Source organism: Antechinus flavipes, chromosome 3 (genome assembly GCF_016432865.1).
Source record: "Antechinus flavipes isolate AdamAnt ecotype Samford, QLD, Australia chromosome 3, AdamAnt_v2, whole genome shotgun sequence".
In the NCBI taxonomy this organism is placed as follows: domain Eukaryota; kingdom Metazoa; phylum Chordata; class Mammalia; order Dasyuromorphia; family Dasyuridae; genus Antechinus; species Antechinus flavipes.
The window spans coordinates 27,875,133-27,898,024 of record NC_067400.1 but is presented as its reverse complement, the minus strand read 5'-3'; the positions used below and the strand labels follow the sequence as shown (position 1 = coordinate 27,898,024).

Below are 22,892 nucleotides of genomic sequence, written 5' to 3'. Positions count from 1 at the left end.
CACACACACACACACACACATCTCTACATACTCACACACATACACATGTACACACATACACTCTTGAGTGATAGGGCAGAAGGACTCCAAAGCAGCAACAGCAGCGGCATCCAGACTGCTTGGTAACAGCTCTCAGGAGACTTTTAGTCTCTTAGGACTCAGCCAGCTCTTTACAAGAATAGCATAAAAACAGTTTGCCTGCATTCTACATTTAACACGATCCATCTTAAGTCATGTTACTATCAAAGTGCTAAGAAGCTTTTGGTTATTGATCATGGGGATAAAATCTAATTCATCTTATGATAAATGTGCTCATTAAAATTTATCTCAAGATTACAAAAGACATATAGCCTTGGACTCCCTTACGATATCTCTGTCGAACTTTGTAGTGTTCTGGTTGATTTTCTGAAGGTCTTTGGACCAGCCTTTGTTTCAGCAGAGTAGTCACCATGAGAATAGCCAGAGATAAAGTCCAAAAATTGTTTACTATCTCCTTCAAAGTACCTTGCCTGGGGTTTGGCTAGCTTTCTGGAGGTCCTCCGCATTGTGTCTTGGTTTCTGTGGAGGAAGCAGGAGGACCACCAAGACAGTCTCTGTCTTGAAGTCTATCTCAATCTGAGAACTTGTGTTCCAGTCTCCAGTCTTCCCACAAAGGTGGGAGATGCAATGAATGTCTCTCCTTGGCTCCAAGAGCTTGAGCTCCCGTCTCCAGTCCTCTGTCTTTTCCAAGTCTGACCCTGGCTGAATTTGTCCCAGCTTATATGTGCTATTATAATTATAACATTTACAGTATACTGAATATAAACCAATCATATCACTAGGGAACCATTATTTATGGTAAGATTAAATCAATCATACTGAACTCAAGAACTATTAATCATCATGCTAAACTAGATAACCATTGTCTTATCAATTCCACTGAATTAATATCTTGGAAGAATCAAGTACAGGGGTCTGGCCCATTACAGAACTTCCTTTGGCTAAGATGTCAATACTGATTTCTGACCATTACTTGTACCTTTTTAGGACCTGGACCCCTCTGGCTGCTCACATATATAAAATGCATGAAATTACAAAGAAAATGTATCATAGTGAAATTGTCATTGTTTTTCCCATTCAAGTGCATGTAACTCCTGAAATCTAGTAGTGTATAGGTCCTAGGTTAAAATTCCCTGGCCTAAACTCATCTCACATTTTAATTATTTTAGCTTGCAAATTAATGGAATTATGCCTATACTTGATTCCCAGTTCCCTAAAATAGTAATGTATTGATATGTAGATATACCTGTCATTATGTCATACATACATCTAATAAATTGGATATCTCCCCAAAGTCTAACCCTTCCTGTATATCTGATTGAGGAGTCACAGTTGCTCATGTAATGTGCTTCTGAATGGTCCTATGCATTGAATTTATTTCTTTATAGTTACATCAACATTTATCGATCTCCCACAAAATTATCAGACTATGTGTCAACTTTTCCAGAGGGAAGAAAATCCTTTTCTACTAAAAACACTCCAACTCCAAGAAGCATATTATGTTAAAAATGATAAAGGGTAAGAAAATAATACTGAAAATCATCCCTATAGAAACTAAGAATTATGAAGAGATTCTTTAGCTGTTTAAAAATTCATTAGAAAGGCAGGTGGGGAGTGAGGGGTGGATGAAGTGCTGACCCTGGGAGGATGGAATTCAAATCTACCTTCTGACCCCTGATACTTATTAGCAGTGTGACTCTGGGCAAGTCACTTAATCCTGATTGCCTTGCCAAAAAAAACAAACCAAATCAAAGCCAAACATTGGAAATTGGATACTTTTTGGGTACCTGCGGAGGCACTGAGGCATTGGGCATTGGCTTAGAAATCACAGCCCTGGGCTTCTGGCTCCCCCTCCTCAGCCTGTCACTCAAATATCCTGAGACTCAGTTTCTCCACCTGTAGCCTAAAGAATGCCTGCTGACAGCCTCGGAGTAGGAAAATACATGGGATGGGATTCTAGAAACTGCAGAGCTCAGAGCTCAGAGAGATGTTAGGGATCGCTGCTTCTCTGCAAGCGTTTGCATCTTGTTCTACACACTTGCCTTCAAATGTTGCCCTTACTAAGACTATTTATACTCACCTTTGCTCGTGGATAAAATATATTTTTTATTACTCAGATTAAGGGATGAAATCACAATTAAAGTGGCTGGCAATGACCACTTAATAACGCCAGTGCAGAGACTTAAAGATGAAGATTTTGAAGTACTTCTCTATACCATAAAACCATATACAAATATTACAGGTATTGGTTTTAACTTGATCATGTCTTATGTCTCTAGAATTTAAGTATTATCAAGATGGTCAGTTATGTATTAATTTGTTTCCCTTAGGTTTGGATGTTAGATATAACCTCATAACTGATTATGGAGTGATTCATGTCGTAAAACTCCTTGAGGTATTGTATTATCTTTACTTTTAAAATGTTTGTTTTGCTTACAGTGATACCACTTAGACTTATCAAATTCTATCTTTCCAGAACTGCAGGAATCATCTTGTCCTTTGTGGCCAGATCTGCAATCTCAGATTACATTTTGAAACTTTCTCAGAGAGCATTGCTTGCAATGAGAATATCAGAATCACCTATTGCAAGCTTCTTATATCTCATGGCAGCAACAATAACAACAAAACACATCATCCAAACTACAACAGCAGTCTTCCTCTTTCAAATAGTAGCTGTGATTAGGTTTAAATCAATGTCCTTACATCATTGGTGTTTTTCACAGAATTCAACTGAGTTTTAATTGTCAAGACTTTCTTGACAAAAATTCTTTAAAAAACAAAATGAATGAACCTCTCTTTTAAAAGATACTTGACAGTGACATCTCCTTTTCTCTCTTCATTACAGGAAATCCAAAATATCACTTATCTAAATCTTATGTTTAATGACATTGAGACTAAGGGGGGAGAAATGATAGCAAAAGCACTCCACGTAAGTATCTGTCTGTTGGTGCTCTTTGCCCCTGAGCAATGTGCAAAGAACCATGGTCTCTTTTGAGCGGGAAGTATAGATTCCTATTTTATACAAGTATTTCAGGGAATCAGAGAGAGCTCTAGTTCTTCAGGCCTTGCAGATTCCTTCAAGGACCTTGAATTTTCTTTGCAGTAAATCATTTACTTAGCACCACAGTGTATGGGGAAGTGAGGATGCAAAGTAAGGAGATGGCTAAGACAACTCTTAATTTCACAGATAGAAGTAGCATCTTCTCTGCAATTTGTGGCCTTGAACACAGAGATTCAGTAACTGGCCCACGGTCTCAAAATCAGTCTGTGTCAGCATCTTCAAGGCCAGCTCTCTGTCCAGGACAGCATGCCATTCTTAGTAATATACCTGCTAAAACTATAAAACATCTGGACATAACCTTGCACAATATCCACAGAAATAATAAAACACAAGTTAGATAGAATTCCTCAAAGTCAGGAAATAAAATGCAAAAGTGATGTAGCTTTCATAATGTCTGACCACAGAAATGACAGTGATGGCCTTCAGGTTTTGCAATCTGTTTCTGGGTTTGGGAGTGATGACTTAGAACCATGGTGGGCCTTGGAGGGGTGAGGGAGGGAGGGAGAAGAGTCCAAGCCTTCATCTCACAGTGGACCCTGAAGGCCAGGGCTCCTTTGTAAGGATCAGGAAAACCTGGATTCACATCTTAACCAAGTGATCCTGAGCAATTCCTGCCCATCTTTTGGCCTCAGTTTGGTCATCTGTAAGAGTTGCACTCAGTGACCTCCAAGGATCTTCCAATTCTAAATCTATTTTCCCATAAACCCAAGGCCGAGAAAGGCTTAAGTGACAGATACAACACCACACTCTGATGAGTAAAAATCACTAGCTAAATAAGCATCTACCATTTAGATGAATTTGCATATTTTTATACTAAAAATTGCTGTTTTTCAAATAATTAATCCCAAGCCAAACCCTTTAAGGGGAAATTCTATAACTTAAAAAAATGTATTCAACTTTTGACATTTTTCCTGCATAGAGAAATACAACTCTCAAATACCTAAGAATGACTGGGAACAAGATTGGAAATAAAGGTGGAATGTTTTTTGCTACAATGCTTCAAATTAATTCATCATTAGAGAAGTTAGATTTGGGAGACTGTGATCTGGTGAGTAAAATAACACTAATTTATTAAGAATAAATTGCAATCACATTCTATCAGTAGGAGAATTAACACATGAATTAGAGGATATCCCAAAGAATGAATAAGTTAGAATTAAATTTGCCAACTCCAGATGATTCAGGGGAGGTCTGACTCCACAGTTGTAAACGTATCAACTTCCCAGACAGCTCCTATAGAAAGGAATAAGTTCAGAGAAATTGCACCTTCCCCCCCCACCCACAGCCCCGCTCTGTGGGAGCCCTTTACTTGCTCCTTCTCCCCTCCCTAAGAGGGTTCTCCTGGAGGCATCTCAGTTGTCTGGCTCCCCATCAGCGATCAGTGTGAACCTGGGAAATTCTCCTCAGTCGGAGAGGTTCTAGGAGATTGGACCTGGCCATTCAAAAGTATGCTGGGAGTTGTGGGAACACTCCCTAAAGTAGGATTCATTCAATAATAATCATTAGAGCAAGTCTCCAGGGACCTCCAGTTTGAACCAGAACCTTTATCCTACTCTACCTACATCTTTGTAGCTTAACACATCTGAATCTAAGAAGCAGCCAGGTGGTGCGGTGGATAGAGCACCAGCCCTGAAGTCAGGAGGACCTGAGTTCAAATTTGGCCTCAGTCACTTAACACTTCCTAGCTGTGTGATCCTGGGCAAGAAACTTAACCCCAACTGCCTCAGCAAAAACAAACAAAGAAAACCACCTGGGAGGATGCAGAAGAGTCAGCCCTGCCAGCCCCCTAAAAGCCCTGTTTGTAGAAAGCTAACTAAGCTTTATACAAGGGGGTTATTAGCTGACCCAGCTGGGTTGGCACCTTGTCCTTGGATATACAGTTCTTTTCTTTTTTTTCATTTTCTTTTTTATTTTTTTACAAAAGCTTTTTATTTTCAAAACACATGCATGAATACTTTTTCAACATTGCTCCTTACAAAAACCTTGTATTCCAAATTTTTCCTCTCCTTCCCCTCCCCCTCCCCTAGATGGCAAGTAATCCAATATATGTTAAACATGTGCAGTTCTTCTATACATATTTCTACAATTATCATATACAATCCTTTTTTTAAGCATCGGTTTTTTTATTTATGTCTTTGCTCTTTGTAACTCACTAAGAATTCACTTATTTTCAGGAGATACAGAGTTTGATAGCATTAGCAACTGTATTAACTAAAAACAAGTCAATGAAAGGGATCAACCTAAACCGTCCTCTACTGAAGACTGAAGGGGTATGTCCTTGTCAAATAATTGTCAAAGTAATGTGGTATGAATTAAGTATTGAAAAGCTAGACTTAAAAATTTCATAAATGGCTTGAAAAGCTTTCGGGGCTAGGTACAAACTATCTTCTGTGAACTTCAGGCTACAATGAAAAACAGTTTTCTTTTTTTGATTAAAGCTTTTTATTGACAGAACATATGCATGGGTAATTTTTCAACATTGAAAAGTCTTCTGTTCCAAATTATCCCCTCCTTCCCCCCATCCCCTCCCTTAGATGGCAGGTAAAGTTTTCTTTAAAATAAATATTCTACAACAATCCTGACTATAATTTTTTTTTTCAATCTCATACTTACATTGCATTTAAAGTTACCAAAGTGTTTCCCTCAAACACGGCCATGAGATGCATAGCTCCATTTTCTAGAGGAGAAACTGGGGCTCAGAGGGCTTCAGGAGTTTGCTCCAAGTCTTATAGAGCTTTTGGTGTCTGAGTAGAGGCTCCAGTTTGAACCAGAACCTTTATCCTACTCTACCTACATCTTTGTAGCTTAACACATCTGAATCTAAGAAGCAGCCAGGTGGTGCGGTGGATAGAGCACCAGCCCTGAAGTCAGGAGGACCTGAGTTCAAATATGGCCTCAGTCACTTAACACTTCCTAGCTGTGCGATCCTGGGCAAGAAACTTAACCCCAACTGCCTCAGCAAAAACAAACAAAGAAAACCACCTGGGAGGATGCAGAAGAGTCAGCCCTGCCAGCCCCCTAAAAGCCCTGTTTGTAGAGAGCTAACTGAGCTTTATACAAGGGGGTTATTAGCTGACCCAGCTGGGTTGGCACCTTGTCCTTGGATATACAGTTCTTTTCTTTTTTTTCATTTTCTTTTTTATTTTTTTACAAAAGCTTTTTATTTTCAAAACACATGCATGAATACTTTTTCAACATTGCTCCTTACAAAAACCTTGTATTCCAAATTTTTCCTCTCCTTCCCCTCCCCCTCCCCTAGATGGCAAGTAATCCAATATATGTTAAACATGTGCAGTTCTTCTATACATATTTCTACAATTATCATATACAATCCTTTTTTTAAGCATCGGTTTTTTTATTTATGTCTTTGCTCTTTGTAACTCACTAAGAATTCACTTATTTTCAGGAGATACAGAGTTTGATAGCATTAGCAACTGTATTAACTAAAAACAAGTCAATGAAAGGGATCAACCTAAACCGTCCTCTACTGAAGACTGAAGGGGTATGTCCTTGTCAAATAATTGTCAAAGTAATGTGGTATGAATTAAGTATTGAAAAGCTAGACTTAAAAATTTCATAAATGGCTTGAAAAGCTTTCGGGCTAGGTACAAACTATCTTCTGTGAACTTCAGGCTACAATGAAAAACAGTTTTCTTATTTTGATTAAAGCTTTTTATTGACAGAACATATGCATGGGTAATTTTTCAACATTGAAAAGTCTTCTGTTCCAAATTATCCCCTCCTTCCCCCCATCCCCTCCCTTAGATGGCAGGTAAAGTTTTCTTTAAAATAAATATTCTACAACAATCCTGACTATAATTTTTTTTTCAATCTCATACTTACATTGCATTTAAAGTTACCAAAGTGTTTCCCTCAAACACGGCCATGAGATGCATAGCTCCGTTTTCTAGAGGAGAAACTGGGGCTCAGAGGGCTTCAGGAGTTTGCTCCAAGTCTTATAGAGCTAAGTGGTGTCTGAGCAGAGGCCCCACATCTGGTGCAGACTCCTCTCCTCGGAGAGGAGCTGGGACTTCAGAAAACAGAGTGCATGGCGTATTTAAGAGCTATCACTATTTCTCAGACATTTCAGCTGACTGATAGAATTGTGATAGATGATGAACACAGAAAACACGAGCTTGCCAAGAAGGATGCATTGCTCCTAGAGTCCTAGCTCTCTGACATGGAGGCAGGATTAGGAAAGGACCACTCCTTCCCCATTTCTCATAGGTTACTTTCTCTGTATATTTATCCTTCCTCCCTGTTACAGATCAAAAAAAGAGTCCCCTTGCCCATTAGAGGTACAAGCCATGGAATCTTGGTGACTTCAGACCATGGACAGCCAAGCCATCTTCCTGAATTACCACCTGCTAGACACTTCTGGAACTTCTCTTAGAGGTTACCTGCCCACTCAGCTTCCTCACTGGCCTTCATGTCCTTATCTCCCTAGATTCTAGGAAAAGGGTCCTCAAACTTTTTAAATAGGGGGCCAGTTCACTGTCCCTCAAACTGTTGGAGGGCCAGACTATAGTAAAAACAAAAACTTGTTTTGTGGGCCTTTAGATAAAGAAACTTCATAGCTCTGGGTGAGGGGGAGAAACATCCTCAGCTGCTGCATCTGGCCCGAGGGCCGTAGTTTAAGGACCCCTGTAATCTAGGACCTACCACCATTAACTCCCATTAAAACCGTTGGAAGGTCACCAGGACTTTTTTTGTTCTTCCTGAGGCCTTCACAACTCTGGCTATCATCCTTGATGATTTTTACACCAACAGTAAAAACAACACATACATTTTGCTTAGCACAAGGAAGAGCTTAATACATGCTAGTTGACCTGATTTTGCTGTAAAGAGTATAAAGTACTTTCTACCCAAGGACCTTCTCTTACCTTCTGAGTAATAGAAACATTTACCTTTATTGTTCCGATGAGGAACCAGGTTCAATAACTTGCTTATAACATTGCCAATTCAGCTGAGAGCCCAGCCCATGTTTCTCCTGCTCTGCTGTGTATTCTTTATTTCCTCACACCCATGTCAAAGAGGAGCTGGAAACAGGTCATCTGTTTTATTCCAAGATTTCTGCTGATCCTTTCCAATCCTTTTAGAATGGGAGGCACAGGTGGTGGACTTGACTGCTTCAGTAAGGAATGGCCAACCAGCCAGTCCATAAGCATTGGACTGAATGCTAGTGATCCTTATCCTCAATAAGCTTAGAGCCTGATGGGGAAGAAAACGTGTAAACAACTGTTCAGTGTATATTTGGAAGTACATAAAAGATGTTTAATCCATGTTGGTTGAATCAAGATGACGTAGTCTTTATTTAGGAGATTGTCTAGAATGGGACAGATTAATATTAAGCCATTGGTGGCTTTTGTGTTAAATGAATAACATAAATAAAACTAAACCTCTTTTTAGGAAGAGTCCACGGTCCATATAAGCAACATGTTGCGAATTAACTCATCTCTTATTGAAATACACTTGTGTAAGCATGATATGAAAAATTTTGGTATGGAGCAGTTGTGTAAAGCCCTCCTTCTAAACACTACTCTACGTTACCTAGATGTCAGCTGGTAAGAATAGATTTAGCCATTTAATCTGAAACAATTGACTCAAATATATTCTTACTGGGAAAACCTGTCCAGAATGTAATGTTAAATACAATACCTGAAGAATTTTGGCAGTTTTTTTTAAATAGTTAGAAAGATCAATAGTCTTTTGGATATTTTACACAGTTTTAACATTTCTTAATTTTGGTGAGGTATCAAGAGATATAATTTTAACATATAAAGCATATGCTAATGATATTACAAGGGTAATTTTTTACTGTTAAATAAGAATCTGTAATAGCTTCTTACAAGCTCCATAAATTGGGACAGAAGCAATTTTTGAAGTTTAGTTTTTAATAGCTTTTTCAAAAACTGGTGGATTAAAGGGATTCATTCATCTAATAATGTCCACCGCTATTTATTAAGTAAATGACTTTTTAAACTGCATTTTCTGCCTATTTAATAAGAAGCATTGTGATCATACAGTTTCAAAAAAATTCATGTTTTCTTTCTTAGCAACAGAATAACACGTGATGCAATGAAATATTTGGGAGAGCTATTAAAAAGAAATAATGTGTTGGAAGTAATAGATCTTTCTTCAAACAGAATTGAAGATGAAGGCTCCCTGTATCTGACTGAAGCTCTGGCTTTTTATAACACAAGTCTGAAAGCGTTAGTATGGATTTTTACATTGTTAAGATTTATTTAATTTGTTACTTATGGAATATAACAGGATCCTAAGGTTGGTGTCCATTTTAGATTTGAATTTGAATTTTTTGGGTAGTACTTTTAAAAATTATCATTATAATGATGATTTTAGGCTTTCCTCTTTGTTCTAAAATATATCATATGAATTCAGATACCTAGACCTAACAGACCTAGACTTAGACCCAAATACCTACCCTGCTCCTCATAAATTATGAAAATATATTATATTCCTGTTGTGCTTGGCTTTAAAAATTATTTTAGAAGTTAGCCTTTATTTGATTCAAATTATAAATTCTTCTCAAGAATTAAACCAGAAAATTCTTGTCCTTAAGGATACTTTCTTCTCAGGAATATCTTTAGCATTATATAGGAGCATAGTTAAATTGAAGGAAAATATATTTGCTATGTCAAAAGAGACTTTGAATAACTCCCAAGGCTCACTCTTCAGCTCTCAAATCCCTTGGACTTAGGGACACCTGATCTTTTTTGAAGTCAGGAAGTTTGTTGTCAATTCATCTAATCAGATTCTTGTCTTGCATTGCCTCATCCATTTAACAATACTCCTTCCTTCCATATGTGCTGGCTACATTTTGACTGAGGGATTTTAAATAGATTGTACTATATATAATTCTTCATTTATAACCCTCAAATAAAAAGATCAAGTGTTAAAAAAAAACCCTTATTCATTGTTTATTAAAAGAGTAGGCTAGACTCAAAGTATATAAAGGCATCATATTTTGAATCATCCAATTGTGGACAATTTTAAGTTCTTACCTTTTTAGAAGTAAAGATGGATAATTATAAGCCACAAATTATGAAATGCTTTAAAAGACTAATGTTAAGATTTTAGTAGATCTGAAACTGTAATTCTTCATGGATCTTTAGATTTCTGTACATCTAATACAAAATCATTTTCTCTTTAGGTTATCTATAGTGAGCAATAACATAAGTGGAGAAGGACTTATAGCTTTTTCAGATGCACTGAAAACAAACACTACACTTTCTAATCTTTATATCTGGGGAAATAAATTTGATAGCCAAACATGTGAGGTAAGTTTTTTTTCACTATTTGCATTTTAGGTTTCTCTCTCTCTCTCTTTTTTTATTAGAAGATAACTCCTATTAAGAGCATGTGGGTTTCCTATATCTTGTCAGAGCTGATTCTGATTCTTGTAAGATTTTAAAATTTTGATAAAAACTCTGAAATTCCAAAACCCATTTTATATTGGTGACTTCTGTGATGGAAATTTCATTAGATAATACTTCTTTGATCCATACTTCTTGTTACATACTTTGTTGTTTACATGTTCTCTTTCCTTAAGGGCAGGTATTATCCCCAGCATATGGGACAATACCTTCCTCACATAGGGTTAATGCGTAACAAATCTTATGATCTTCAAGCTTATAAAGAACTGAAAAAAAAAAAACAGAGATTAGAAATCTCAGATTTCTGTTTAAGTTAGTTATATGAAAGTTCTTTCCACTTGTGCTCCATAAATGATCTGGAAAGAGAATCAATTTGAACAATGACCAAGAAATCCAAAGCAAGAGTAAGCACCTTTCTTTAGCCTAGGATTGTGTAACAAGACAAATAGAAGCTGTGGAAACCACACAAACCATCTTTGCAGAGAATGTAGCCTAGGTGCTGATGAAGAAGCCAGAAGCCAGGGACAGCACCCTGACTAAGGAAAACCATTAAGCAAGGAGCACGCAGTGTGCCCTAACTGGGAGAACCTCCTAGAACTAGGAAACCCCTAAAGGATAGAAAATCCTGATAAAGACTTGAGGTCTATCATTTACTCTGTGCAAAACATACGAGAGAAAAAGAAAGGCAGAATAAAATAGGGACTAACCACCTCCATTTCACCATTTAAGAGGGGATGAAGTCCCCTTCTAGGTCAAGAATTGCAGATAGAACACCAGCCCTGAAGTCAGGAGAATCTGAGTTCAAATCTAGTCTCAGACACTTAACACTTCCTACTTGTGTGATCCTGGGCAAGTCACTTAGGCCCAACTGCCTCAACAACAAAAAAGAAAAAAAAGAATTGCAGATAAAACATTAGTAAACAGAAGAAGTTATCAAACATTATCAAGAAATATTATGGTTCAGATACACCTACGAGACAAACCCCAAAGGAAGAAATAATATTACAACAGTAGTGTCAAGTCCAAATAGAAATAGGGGCCACTTAATTGAACTAAAAATTAGCTGAAGCAGTAACTTTTGCAGACTAGCAGTTTGTAAGATAAAATCATCAACCTTTCTTTATATTACCAATAAAGTTATCAAGAAAAGACAAAAAGTAATTTCTTTCAAAATATCTACAAATCAAAGAAAATATTTGGGAATCCAATCATCAAGATAGACATAGAAATTATACGAAAATGACTACAAAAGGCTCTTTTCAGAAAGAATCAGACCTAAATAACTGGAAATGTATTTAATTACCCATGCATGCTTTGGGCATGCCATTATAATAAAAACAGTAATATTTCTGTTTATTCATTGTCATGCTAATTAAACTACCAGAGGATTACATTATTTCATTTATCAAAGTTTTATTTTTTTATATTACTAACATTTATAGAATGTAATTCAGTAAAACAGTTAAGCAAAACTAATACTACAGTATCTTTACCTGCAAATGCATGTAAAATCCTACATCTATAGCACTACCAACCCATTTTACTTTTTTCATTTTTACGATTGAACATTTGTTTTACTTTGAGTTCCAAATTCTTTCATTTATTCCATCATCCACCTCCGCCACCCATTGAAAAGCCAAGCAATATGATCCTTATCATACATGGGGAGTCACATAAAACATTTACATTTTAGTCATGTTGAAAAAAAAAGCAAGTAAAATAAAATGAAATCATGCTTCAATTTGCACTCAAAAGTCATCAGTTCTCTTTCTCTGAAAGTGGGTAGCATTTTTCATCATGAACTAAAGGATTACTTTATAGAATTAAGAAAATAACAAAATCATGTGGAAGAACAAAAGGTTAAGAATATCAGAGGTTTTAAAAAAAGGAGGAAAAAGATACTTAGCAATATCAGACTTCATATAGTACTTATCAATTATTAGAACTATTTGTTGTAAAAATAAGTTTATTAGATCTGATAAGGAACATAAGACCAAAATTTAAATGATAATAGTAATGTCATACTATTTGATAAACCCAAAGATTCCCAACTATCACAAGAAAGACTCACTATTTTGCAAAAACTGCTAGGAAAACTAGAAAGTCATCTGGCAGAATTTAAGCTTAAACCAGCATCTTGCCCCATATTCTATAATTTAGGATTAGTTCAAAGTGGATTCGTGACTTAGATATAAATTCATATCATAACTAGAGAAGCAGGGAAGGAACTACTTTTTGAATTTATAAACAGAAGAGTATTTGACCAAAGAGATTAGTATGACCATAGCAGATAAAAATGTATAATTTTGATTATATAAAACTGAAAAGTTTTTGCACAAAACAAAAATGAAGCTCAAAATAGCCTAGGAAAAAACTTTGCCTCAAGATTCTTCAATAAAGATCTGATTTCCAAGTTATAGGGTACTCATCAAAATAGTTCAAAACTATTGTTCTTTTGTTAAGGTTTAAACTATCTTGCTAAGGGACTTTAAGCTGCAGATCCTGGGTACTATATTTCTTTCAAGTATGAGAAGAAAGGTATCCAGTGTGTGACCAGGTTTGGGAGAAAGAGGTCATCCTATAACAGAAGTCTTGAGCACATTTCAAGAGGGAAGAGAGAGAAAACTTTGCTCTAACCCTGGAAGAACAATGCAAATTAAGTACCAATAGTACCTGTAGTCTTTCCCCAAATCCCAGGCCCCAAGGTATCTTCTAAGAGGAGAAAGCCAAAGGGAGCATTGGTGAGGGATAGGACATTTTGTTTTCTATTGAGGGAGCTCTCTCGAGTGACTGGAGTTCTGAAGTAGACATAAAAGCTAGTGGTTCTTTCTGCTTCTTCCCTCTGCCCCCATCTCAGATAAATTTGATTGGCCCTTATTTCTAATGGTAGCCATGTATTCTCTTAAAAACCATATCTAAACTATATAATTTTATATCTCACAGTCTTGGCCTTTGTATTTCCTTTAACTCGAACCCAATTTGTTTAGATTGGAATAAGAAGGACCAAAAGAAGGCAACCAAAACTTTGTTTCTGGCCCAGCAAACATTGACTGACAGTTGCTATAAAGGCTTCTCACACTGGTTGGAGAGGAAGGGAAAGGAGGGAGAGAAGGGAATCAAGCTATGGAACTACGCAGAGCCTGGTTTCAGGAGAGAGGGAAAATCTGAAGCAACCAGTGGGGATCTGAGTAAGGGCACTTTTAGCAGATAATAAGGGAAAAACCAGAACTGGTCCCTAAGCCCCTGCTGTAGGACCTGGAAATGTTATTCCTGGAAATGTTCTTGCTTTCCTGTGAAACTTGTGTTTCCCAAACTGCTTGACCTTCCTCAGAATAGGAATGGGATGGATGTGAATCTGGAAGGAATAGGAACACCCTCCCACACTCACATACACCCACACTCCCCATACATTCTTAGCCCAGAGAGGTCACTTGGTACAGTGTAAAGAACCCAGATTCGGGAATCTGGTTCAAATGCAACCTCTGTGGCTGGACAAATCATTTAGTCTTTGTGGGCCTCATCTGTAAAATGAAGTTGTTACACTAGCTGCTACCTGAGGATCCTTTCCAGTTCCAAATCTATAACCAGTGCTTTGTGATTCAATAAAAGGGAGCAAGAGAACACTAACTCTTGGGTTTCTGGTACTGTCCCTATAAGATAACAGGCTATGAAATTTGGGCTCCCTTGGACTCCACCTCAGAAGCAAGATGAGGTGAGTGAATTCCATCATTAAGTTGAACAGGTAACTTCTTTTCAATGGACTCTCAATACTCTTCTTTAATGACCCTCTTAGCTCTAATGGGACACTGTGAGAAGAGATGGGAAATGGAGATTAGCTTCAAGCCCTCTCCTCTAGAGCATCTATCTAATCAGTTCTTCAGTTTCAAATAATTAATAAGAACAATTTTAAGTAGGAAACTGCCAAATGGCCAAAACCTTTGGGGATGGGGTCTTAGAAACTTTTTGAAAAAGTTTTTCAACTTTTATTAAAAAAGACACGGAGGTCAAAGAAGTCAATGGCTTAAGATCACACAAGTGGTAAATGGCAAAGATTGGAATTAGGTGATTCCATCTGGTGATTAATAGGATTTTTAAAATAAATATGGAAATCAAATGATGGAACCCTAAATGCTAGAGCTGTTGAATGACAGGATACTTGCCCATCCATCAGAATGAACAATGCAAAAAAAAATGTTTCTCATCATGAAAGTGAAGAGGTTTCAAAGATAAAGGAAAAATAATGTGTAAGACATTGAGAAATATGTGTATTTTAAGAGCATGAATTATGGTGATTTAGAACTCTTTAATTGTATGAAACTAAACAATTAAAGGAATTATACCTATACAGTCTCCCACCCCCAAAAACTTCATCTTAATTTTTAAGTTTTGCTATAAAATGTAGAAATTAAAATATTTAAACTTGAATCACGCTGTTAACCTGCAAATACTATTTTTTTTAAATCATAGGCATTTTCAAATTTAATAAAGTCGGGTCGTCTAAAGCTGGAAAATATAGATGTGGAGCCATACATAGTTGATAACCTTATATATTTTGCTGAGCTCTCTCATGGCATTAAAAAACATTATTATTGGACACCCAGTTATGGAGAAATTGAAGGTGCTTCAACTAATGCAGGCTTTGCTATTGTAACAACAACCCCGCATCTGTGAAAACAAGTTTCTGAGTAAGTCATTTTTATGTTTTTATTACATTACTGTCATAGATTTGATATATAACTTAGGGTAGTTATTTTATTTCCCTTGATTAAAATAATATATGCCACGCTTTAAAAGGCTATGAATTTAATGAATGCTGTATAGCTTTCCACAAATATTAAAGAAAACATGGCTGAAGTTACAAAAAAAAAAAGAGTATAAGTGTAAGAACATACATATTAGTCTTAAAATCAGAAAGACATGGATTCATATTGCTTTTTTTACACTAGCTGAAGACTGTAGATAAATCCCCTAAACTGTTAGTGTCCAAAGAACACCCTGGGAATATGCTTACAGTGATGAAATAACAGATTTAAGCTCCCTCCTCCCTTGCTACATGGGTACATGTATGTATATTTGTATACCTGTGTGCACACCACGAAATCTTGACCTCTTCCCTTTGTAAACACACACACACATACAAATACTGCAAACACAGAAAGACTATATGCTGATCTCAAAGTAAGAGACAAAGAAAGTACAAATATATCTAATATATTTGTTTACATTATAATCAAGAGGCAAAGAAGCAGGAGAGAAATCACAGAAATCACTGATTAAGGTCAGAGTTTGAAATCCTAGAGACGTGTACCCCTTCACAATGTGACTGGCCACCTGTAGGGAAAACAAGTTCATGGACAGGCAATGTGCCCTCCTAATACTACCTGGCCAACAGGGTTGTATGCCATTATTAAGTGATTATAGCCAAAAATACATTTCAATGTGGTGATGCCTAGCTAGGTTTTCCCTGGTTGATTACTCAAAGTAGACACTGAATGGTCAGCTGTGTAACTTGTAACTCCCTACAGCACTGTCTCACTTGGGATCATGTTATCAGTAAGCCAAGGAAAGGCACTGATACTCATATGATTATGTTGACACATAACACATACGTCCACACAAACTTTACAAATAATGTTTTCAGTGAGCCATTGAGTTGATAAAGTATCAAGCTTCTTATTGGAATTTGTCAGGAAGATTTAAATGAATTAGCAACAGTACCTATGATTTGACAAAATCTTGTTTTTAATTTCTGATCATCTATCTAAAACCAGCAATTAAATTCGACAGACATTTTGCTTGGTCTTATTATACTAGATATATTTAGTTTGCAGCCTAACAGGAATTTTTTTCTTTTAAATTCTATCTCTAATTATTAGGACATTTTTTCAGTGACTATGGATAACTTTCTATAAAAACTCCTATTCATAGCCTTTTACTTTATCAACTAAGGAATGACACATATAAATTTGATTTAGTTCCCTATATTTTAAAAATATCTTAAAAATGAGACCTGGATAAGAGAAACTTGTTACAAAGATTTCCACCACTCCCACCCCCCATTTCCTGCTTCAAATTTTAGCTGCATTAATTTTGTGTGAAAACTTTTTAATTTTATGTAATCAACACTGTCCATTTTATTGCCTATAAACTGTATCTCATCCAGTCATGAACTCTTCACTTATCCATGAATCTGGCAGGTAATTTTCTGCAGCTTCTCTAATTTGTTTGTAAAGTCACATCTGAATCATGTACCCATTTGGTAAATGTCTTACAGTGTGAGATGATCTATACCAATTCCTCTAGTTTTTGTTGAATAATCGTTTGCTCCAATTGCTGGGTTCTTTATGTTTATAAAACATTAAGCTATTCTGTTTGTCTATATATTATATACCTAATCTATACCACTAATCTTTATTTTTAAACCAGTCCCAAGTTGTTTTAATTATTATGACTTTGTGGGATAGTTTGGTATCTAGTACTGCTAGGTGCCACCCTGTTCCCCAACCCCTAACTCTTTCTTTTCCACTTTTTTCAGTAGTTTATTTGAAATTCTTGATTCTTTCTTCTACTAGAAGAATTTTATTATTTGTTTTCCTAAAAAGTAATCCTTCAGTGGTTTTAATATATGTGGAACTAAATAAGCAAATTAATTCATGTAATATTTTCATTATATTGGCTCAGCCTACTCATAATGTTTATCCAATTATTTAAATGTCTTTATTTGTATAACTGGGTATTCATATAATTCCTGTGTGTCTTGACAGGTAGATGACAAGGATTGTATACAATCTATAATATTCCTATTGGAATTTCTTTTCTTTTCTTTTTTTTTTTTTTTTGCTTCCTACTGAATTTTGTGAGTGCTGTACAGAAATGGTGATGATTTATGTTTGTTTTTTATTTCAGAATTTTGCTGAAATTATTTCTATTAGTTTTCTAGTTGATTGATTCTCTATGATTCTCATAAGTAAATCAATATATCATCAGCAAAAAAAGTGATCTTTGTTTTATCTTCTTATGTTGCTATAGCTAGTATTTTTAGCACTACATTAAATAGTAATAGTAATCATGAGCATCCTTGCTTTATCTTCAATCTCTTTGGAAAGACTAGATTACCTCCATTACATTAATGAATTTAGTTTTTCTTGCTTTCTTGCTGGGTAAGGGAGGGAATTTGAAACTGAAAAAAAGATTGAATGCTGACTCTTGGTTTTAAATTAACACTAATCATTTTAAGGAAAGTTCTGTTTGTTCCTGTGCTTTCTCATGTTTTTAACAGGAATAGGGTTTGTATCTTGTCAAAAGATTTTTTTTACTCTATCAATATTTTGTTTTTATTTTTAATGTGGGCAATTATATTGTTTTCCTTAGATTCAATTAATTCTTCATTTCTGGAATAAATCTAGCCTGCTCATAGTATATAATCTTTGTGATATCTTGCTGTAGTCTCCTTGCCAATATTGTATTTAAAATTTTGCACCAATACTTATTAAAGATATTGGTATACAGATGATTCTGAGAAGATAGCAGAATAAGATAGAAAATACCAGAGTGTCCAAACTTCTCCCACAAACAAAATAAAATATCACCTCAAAAAGAACTTTGAGTGACAGAAATAGTTAAAAAGTCTGGATAAATCGTTGTCTTCCTAAGACAACTTGAGAAGACCTCAAGAAGGACCAGACCTCCTGAGAAAGATGTTTGGCCCAATTGAAGTACAAATACCTCTAGGCAGACTCCCCTGAATTAACAAACAAGTAGCTGTGGGGACAACTGGGTCTGGCTGCAGTCTCAGCTTCAGGAACTAATAGACCCTATGCTGCTGTGGGATGTCAGGTACAGTTATGCTAATCAGACATATGGTTCCAAGCAGCAGCTGTGGGTGAGGAGGAAGAACATGCCTGGAGAGTGTGGACCCTGTTGGCCATGGGCACTCAGAAGAGAGTGTGCCTGGTTTCAGTTCCAAGGCAGAAAGGACAGCTTCAGTTTGCAGCCACCAGAAACAACTAGGGAGCAAAGCTTTGTGGGACAGTGTGGCTGGAGGCCCTAGTCATGGCTCTGGGTGAAAAGGATGATCAAGGTCAGGATCCCAAACAGAGCTCAGAAAATAACAGTATGAAAAATTTAAAGTCTGAGGCATCATCCCCCACAAGTAGGGGCTAGAACCTGATCATAATAATAAGCCACTAAAAAATAATAATGTGTAAGCAAAGGAGAAAGAATCCAACCATAGCTGCTATAAGGATAAAGATAATGAAATTTTAAAAGCTATTACTTCAAGGAAAAATGTCAAATCATCACAAGTCCAAAAAGAGTTTTTAGAAGAGCTATAAAAGGACTTTAAAAATCAAATAAGAGAGATTTGATTTAATTTAAGAGAAAAATAAAAGCATTCCAAGAAAATTATGAAAAGTCAACAAATTGGAAAATGCAATCCAAAAATTTAAGGAAGAAAATAACTTCTTAAAAACTAGGACTGGGCAAGGAGAAGCTAATGATTTTATAAGATAATAAGAAATAATAAAACAAAATCAAAAGAATGAAAAAATGGAAGAAAATATTAAACAATCTTATTAGAAAAACAACTGATCTAAATAGATCGAGGAGAGACAATATAAGAATTGTTCTACTTAAAAGTTATGATTCTTTAAAAAGAGTCTAGTCTACTTCAAGAAATCATTAAGGAAGACTTCCTGAAGTTCTAAAATGAAAGAATAAAATAAAAAGTAGGAAAAAAAATCCATCACTATCCCAAGATGAAAACTCACAGGAACATCATAGCCAAGTTTCAAAGCTTCCAGGTTAAGGAAAAAAATCTACAAGCAACAAGAAAAAATAATTTAAATACTGTAGAGCTACAGTCAGAGTAATGCAACATCTAGAAGCTTCTACATTAAAAGACAAACAGAAAGGGCTTTTGAAACATTATATGTTGAGGAACAAACGATCTGGGTTTGCAACCAAGAAAAATATACAAGCAAAGCTGAGTAAAATCATGATTAAAAAAAAAAGGATATTTGATATATTGAAAGACTTTCTGGTATTTGTAACAAAAATACCAGAACTCAATGGAAAATATGACATATAAGATCCAAGAGAAATGTAAGGTAAACATTAAAGACTAATTATAAGGAACTCAAGTCAAACTATTTACTTCTTATATGGGAAAATATTATCTGTACTCTTAAGAATGTTATTACTTGGGTAGTTTGTAGCGTAGGGTTAAGTTGAATATCATAGGATGATTCTAACAAATAAAATTGCATGGGGAGAGGTAAAATTGAGCAATCATCTCATACAAACAAGGTGTGAATGGAAGAACTGTTATGTGGAAGCAGGTTGGGTGGAGAGGAAATAGTTGAGACCTTATTCTTATCAGTACTGAGAGAATAACGTATACATCTAGAAGGATATAAAAGTCTTCTAAATATATAATAGGAGGGAGAGGGGACAGTATAAGGAAGGGACTTTTAAAGGGGTGTATACATCAAGTAGGAGAGTGAGGAAGAGGATAAAGGAGGAATTCTTATAAGAGTCCATAGTTTAAGGAATTGGAAGGTAAGGTAAAAGCCTAAGGGAGAGATTCTTTAAAAGCATGTGAATTAGAGGTGATAGAAGTAAATCAGACCTGTGGGAGTGAAGTGGATAGTTAAAAAAAAAAAGGGGGGGGTAAGGATAATAGAAAAGAAAAATAGATGGAAGTTAATTTTACCCAAGTAGTAATTATAAATTTGAATGGAAATGGGATGAAACACATCCATAAAACAGAAATAGATTGCAGAATACATTAAAAATCAGGATCTGATTATGTTGTTTTGAAGAAACACATTTAAAAATGAGAAATTAGTACAAAATTAAAGCAATCATGATCTCAAAATTAAAGCTAAAATATTTTTAAATAAAAAGATAAAATAGGTAAACTACATTATGATAAAAAGGTACCAAAGAAAATGAAGCAATAACAACACTAAATCTATATGTAGCTAAATTTTTCAAGGAAAAGTTGGGTGAATTATAGGTGGAATATATAATAATACTATAATAGTGAGGGACTTTAAAAAAACCTTCTCCTCTCAGAAAAGATAAATCTAACAAAAATAAATGAGGTGAATAGAATCTTAGATAAATTAGATACAATAGATATCTGGAGAGAACTGGGAATAGATAGGAATACACCTTTTTCTTAGCAGTACATGGTACCTTTAAAAAATTGACCATATGTTAAGGCATAAAAACTTTATGGTTAAGTGAAGAAAAGAGAAATGTTAAATGCATTATTTTCAAATCACAGTCAATAAAAATTATATTTATAATAAGGGAGCATGAAAGCAGATTAAATGTCCTCTGCATTCAGAGAGAGAACAAGGGAGACTGAATGAGGATTGAAGCATAGTATTTTTTTTTCATCTTTTTGTTTGTTTGCTTTTTCTTTCCTATGACTATCTCTTTTTTTGGTCTGCTTTTTCTGGCACATCATGACAAATATGTAAATATGTTTAAAAGAATTGCATATATTTAACCTATATCAGATTGCTTGTTGTCTCATGGAGGAGGGAAATAAGAGAGCAAGAAAAATTTGGAACACAGTCTTAGAAATATGAATGTTGAAAACTTATCTTTACATGTATTTGGAAGAATAAAATACTATTGGAAAAAAACTAACCAGGAACTAGACAACCTAATCTTAAAGAATATTTGGGTTAAAGAACAAATTATAGAAACAATAATTTCATTCAAGAGAATGACAATAGTGAGACAAAATATCAAAACTTATGCAGCAAAATCAGTAAATAATGGAAAATCCAAATGCTTACATGAATAAAATAGTGAAAGAGTAGACCAATGAATTAGATACGCAGTTTTAAAAAAACTAACAAATTTAAAATCCCCAAATTATGCACTCAGTTGGAAATTCTGAAAATTAAAAGCAAGATTAATACAACTGAATGTGAGAAAACCTATTAATAAAACTAGAAACTGGTTTTATGAAAAAAGGAAAGAAAACCAGATCACTAATATTAAAAATGAAAAAAGTGACCATCTCACTAATGAAGATGAAAAGCAAAGAAAGAAATTATAATAAGGAGTTATTTTGTCCTATTATATGCCTACAATTTTAAAATTTAAATGAAATGAAGAATTCTTATAAAAAAATACAAATGTCTAGATGAACAGAAAAGGAAATAGAATGTCTACATAAATCTGTTTTAGAAAAAGAAACTGAATAGGCCATAAATGAGCTTCCTAAGAAAAAGCATCCTAAGAAAAGAAAAAAGGAACAAATGGATTTGCAGGCGAATTCTAACAACCATTTAAAAAGATCAATTTCAATATTAAATTATTTGGAATAAAAGGCAAAGAAAGAGTTTTACCAAGCTATTCTTATGAAAGAAAAAATGACACTTGTGACCCAAACCAGAATGAACAAAAACTGAAAAAGAAAATTATAGAACAATTTCATTAATGAATATGGAAACAAAACTCCTCAATGAAATACTATTAGAAGACTACAACATTATACACTGTGACTATTATACATTGTGACCCAGTGGGGTTTATAACAGGAATTCAAGAATGGTTTCAAATGAGAAAATTTATTAACATAATTGATTATATCAATAACAAAAAATAACAATCACGATTATATCAACAGATGCAGAAAAAACTTTTGATATAAAATACAACACTTTTTCCTATTAAAAAATTTTGAAAGCATAAGTACAAAGGGATTTTTCCTTAAAATGATTTGAAGTATCTACCTAAAACCACATCAACAAGCATTATTTGCAATAGAGATAAGCTAGAGATCAGGAGTGAAACAAGTATGTTCATTGTCAGCAGAATTATTCAATATAGTATTAGAAATGCTATCAATAGTAATAAGAGAAGAAAAAGAAATAGAAGGAATCACAATAGGCAATGAAGTAATAGAACTATCTCTTTTTGCAGAAAATATAAGAATATATTTGGGAAATCCTGAAGATTCAACTAAAAAGTTAGTTAAAACAATAATTTTAATAAAGGAGCAAGATATAAAATAAGCCCACATTTAAATTATCAGCAGTTTTATACCTCCAACAAAATCTTGAAAGAAGAGAAAATATGAGATATTCCATTTAAAATAATGATAGACAGTATACCAAAACAAACCTAGGAACTACATGGACATAATTATAAAACACTTTTTATAAAAATAAAGTCAAGTTTAAATAATTGGAGAAATATTAATTATGCATGGATAGTCAGAGCCAATATAATAAAAATGAAAATTGTATCTTAATTATTCTATCTAATGCAATTGATTTGAATATTTTTAATACTCAAAATGACTTGTAGTTCAAAGTTGTTCTTAGAACAATATTGCTGTTACTGTGTATAATTTTCTCTTGGTTCTGTTC

The 22,892-nt window shown here is 34.8% G+C and overlaps 1 protein-coding gene across 2 annotated transcripts in view; it reads left to right on the top strand.

Moving 5' to 3' along the window:
* Positions 1–22,892, top strand: part of LRRC34 (leucine rich repeat containing 34) — a 58,084-nt gene that overhangs the window by 4,135 nt on the left and 31,057 nt on the right. Inside the window, exons 2-11 of one of the 2 annotated variants that reach the window (XM_051983148.1) lie at positions 1,428–1,557; positions 2,157–2,281; positions 2,370–2,434; positions 2,885–2,968; positions 4,020–4,148; positions 6,507–6,602; positions 8,510–8,664; positions 9,157–9,312; positions 10,272–10,398; positions 14,962–15,179. In XM_051983148.1, the coding sequence (XP_051839108.1) occupies positions 1,428–1,557; positions 2,157–2,281; positions 2,370–2,434; positions 2,885–2,968; positions 4,020–4,148; positions 6,507–6,602; positions 8,510–8,664; positions 9,157–9,312; positions 10,272–10,398; positions 14,962–15,165 (1,271 nt within the window). In that variant the 3' untranslated portion in view covers positions 15,166–15,179. Of the gene's footprint in view, positions 1–1,427; positions 1,558–2,156; positions 2,282–2,369; positions 2,435–2,884; positions 2,969–4,019; positions 4,149–5,274; positions 5,371–6,506; positions 6,603–8,509; positions 8,665–9,156; positions 9,313–10,271; positions 10,399–14,961; positions 15,180–22,892 lie in introns of both variants that reach the window. The other variant, XM_051983147.1, reaches the window with a different exon arrangement.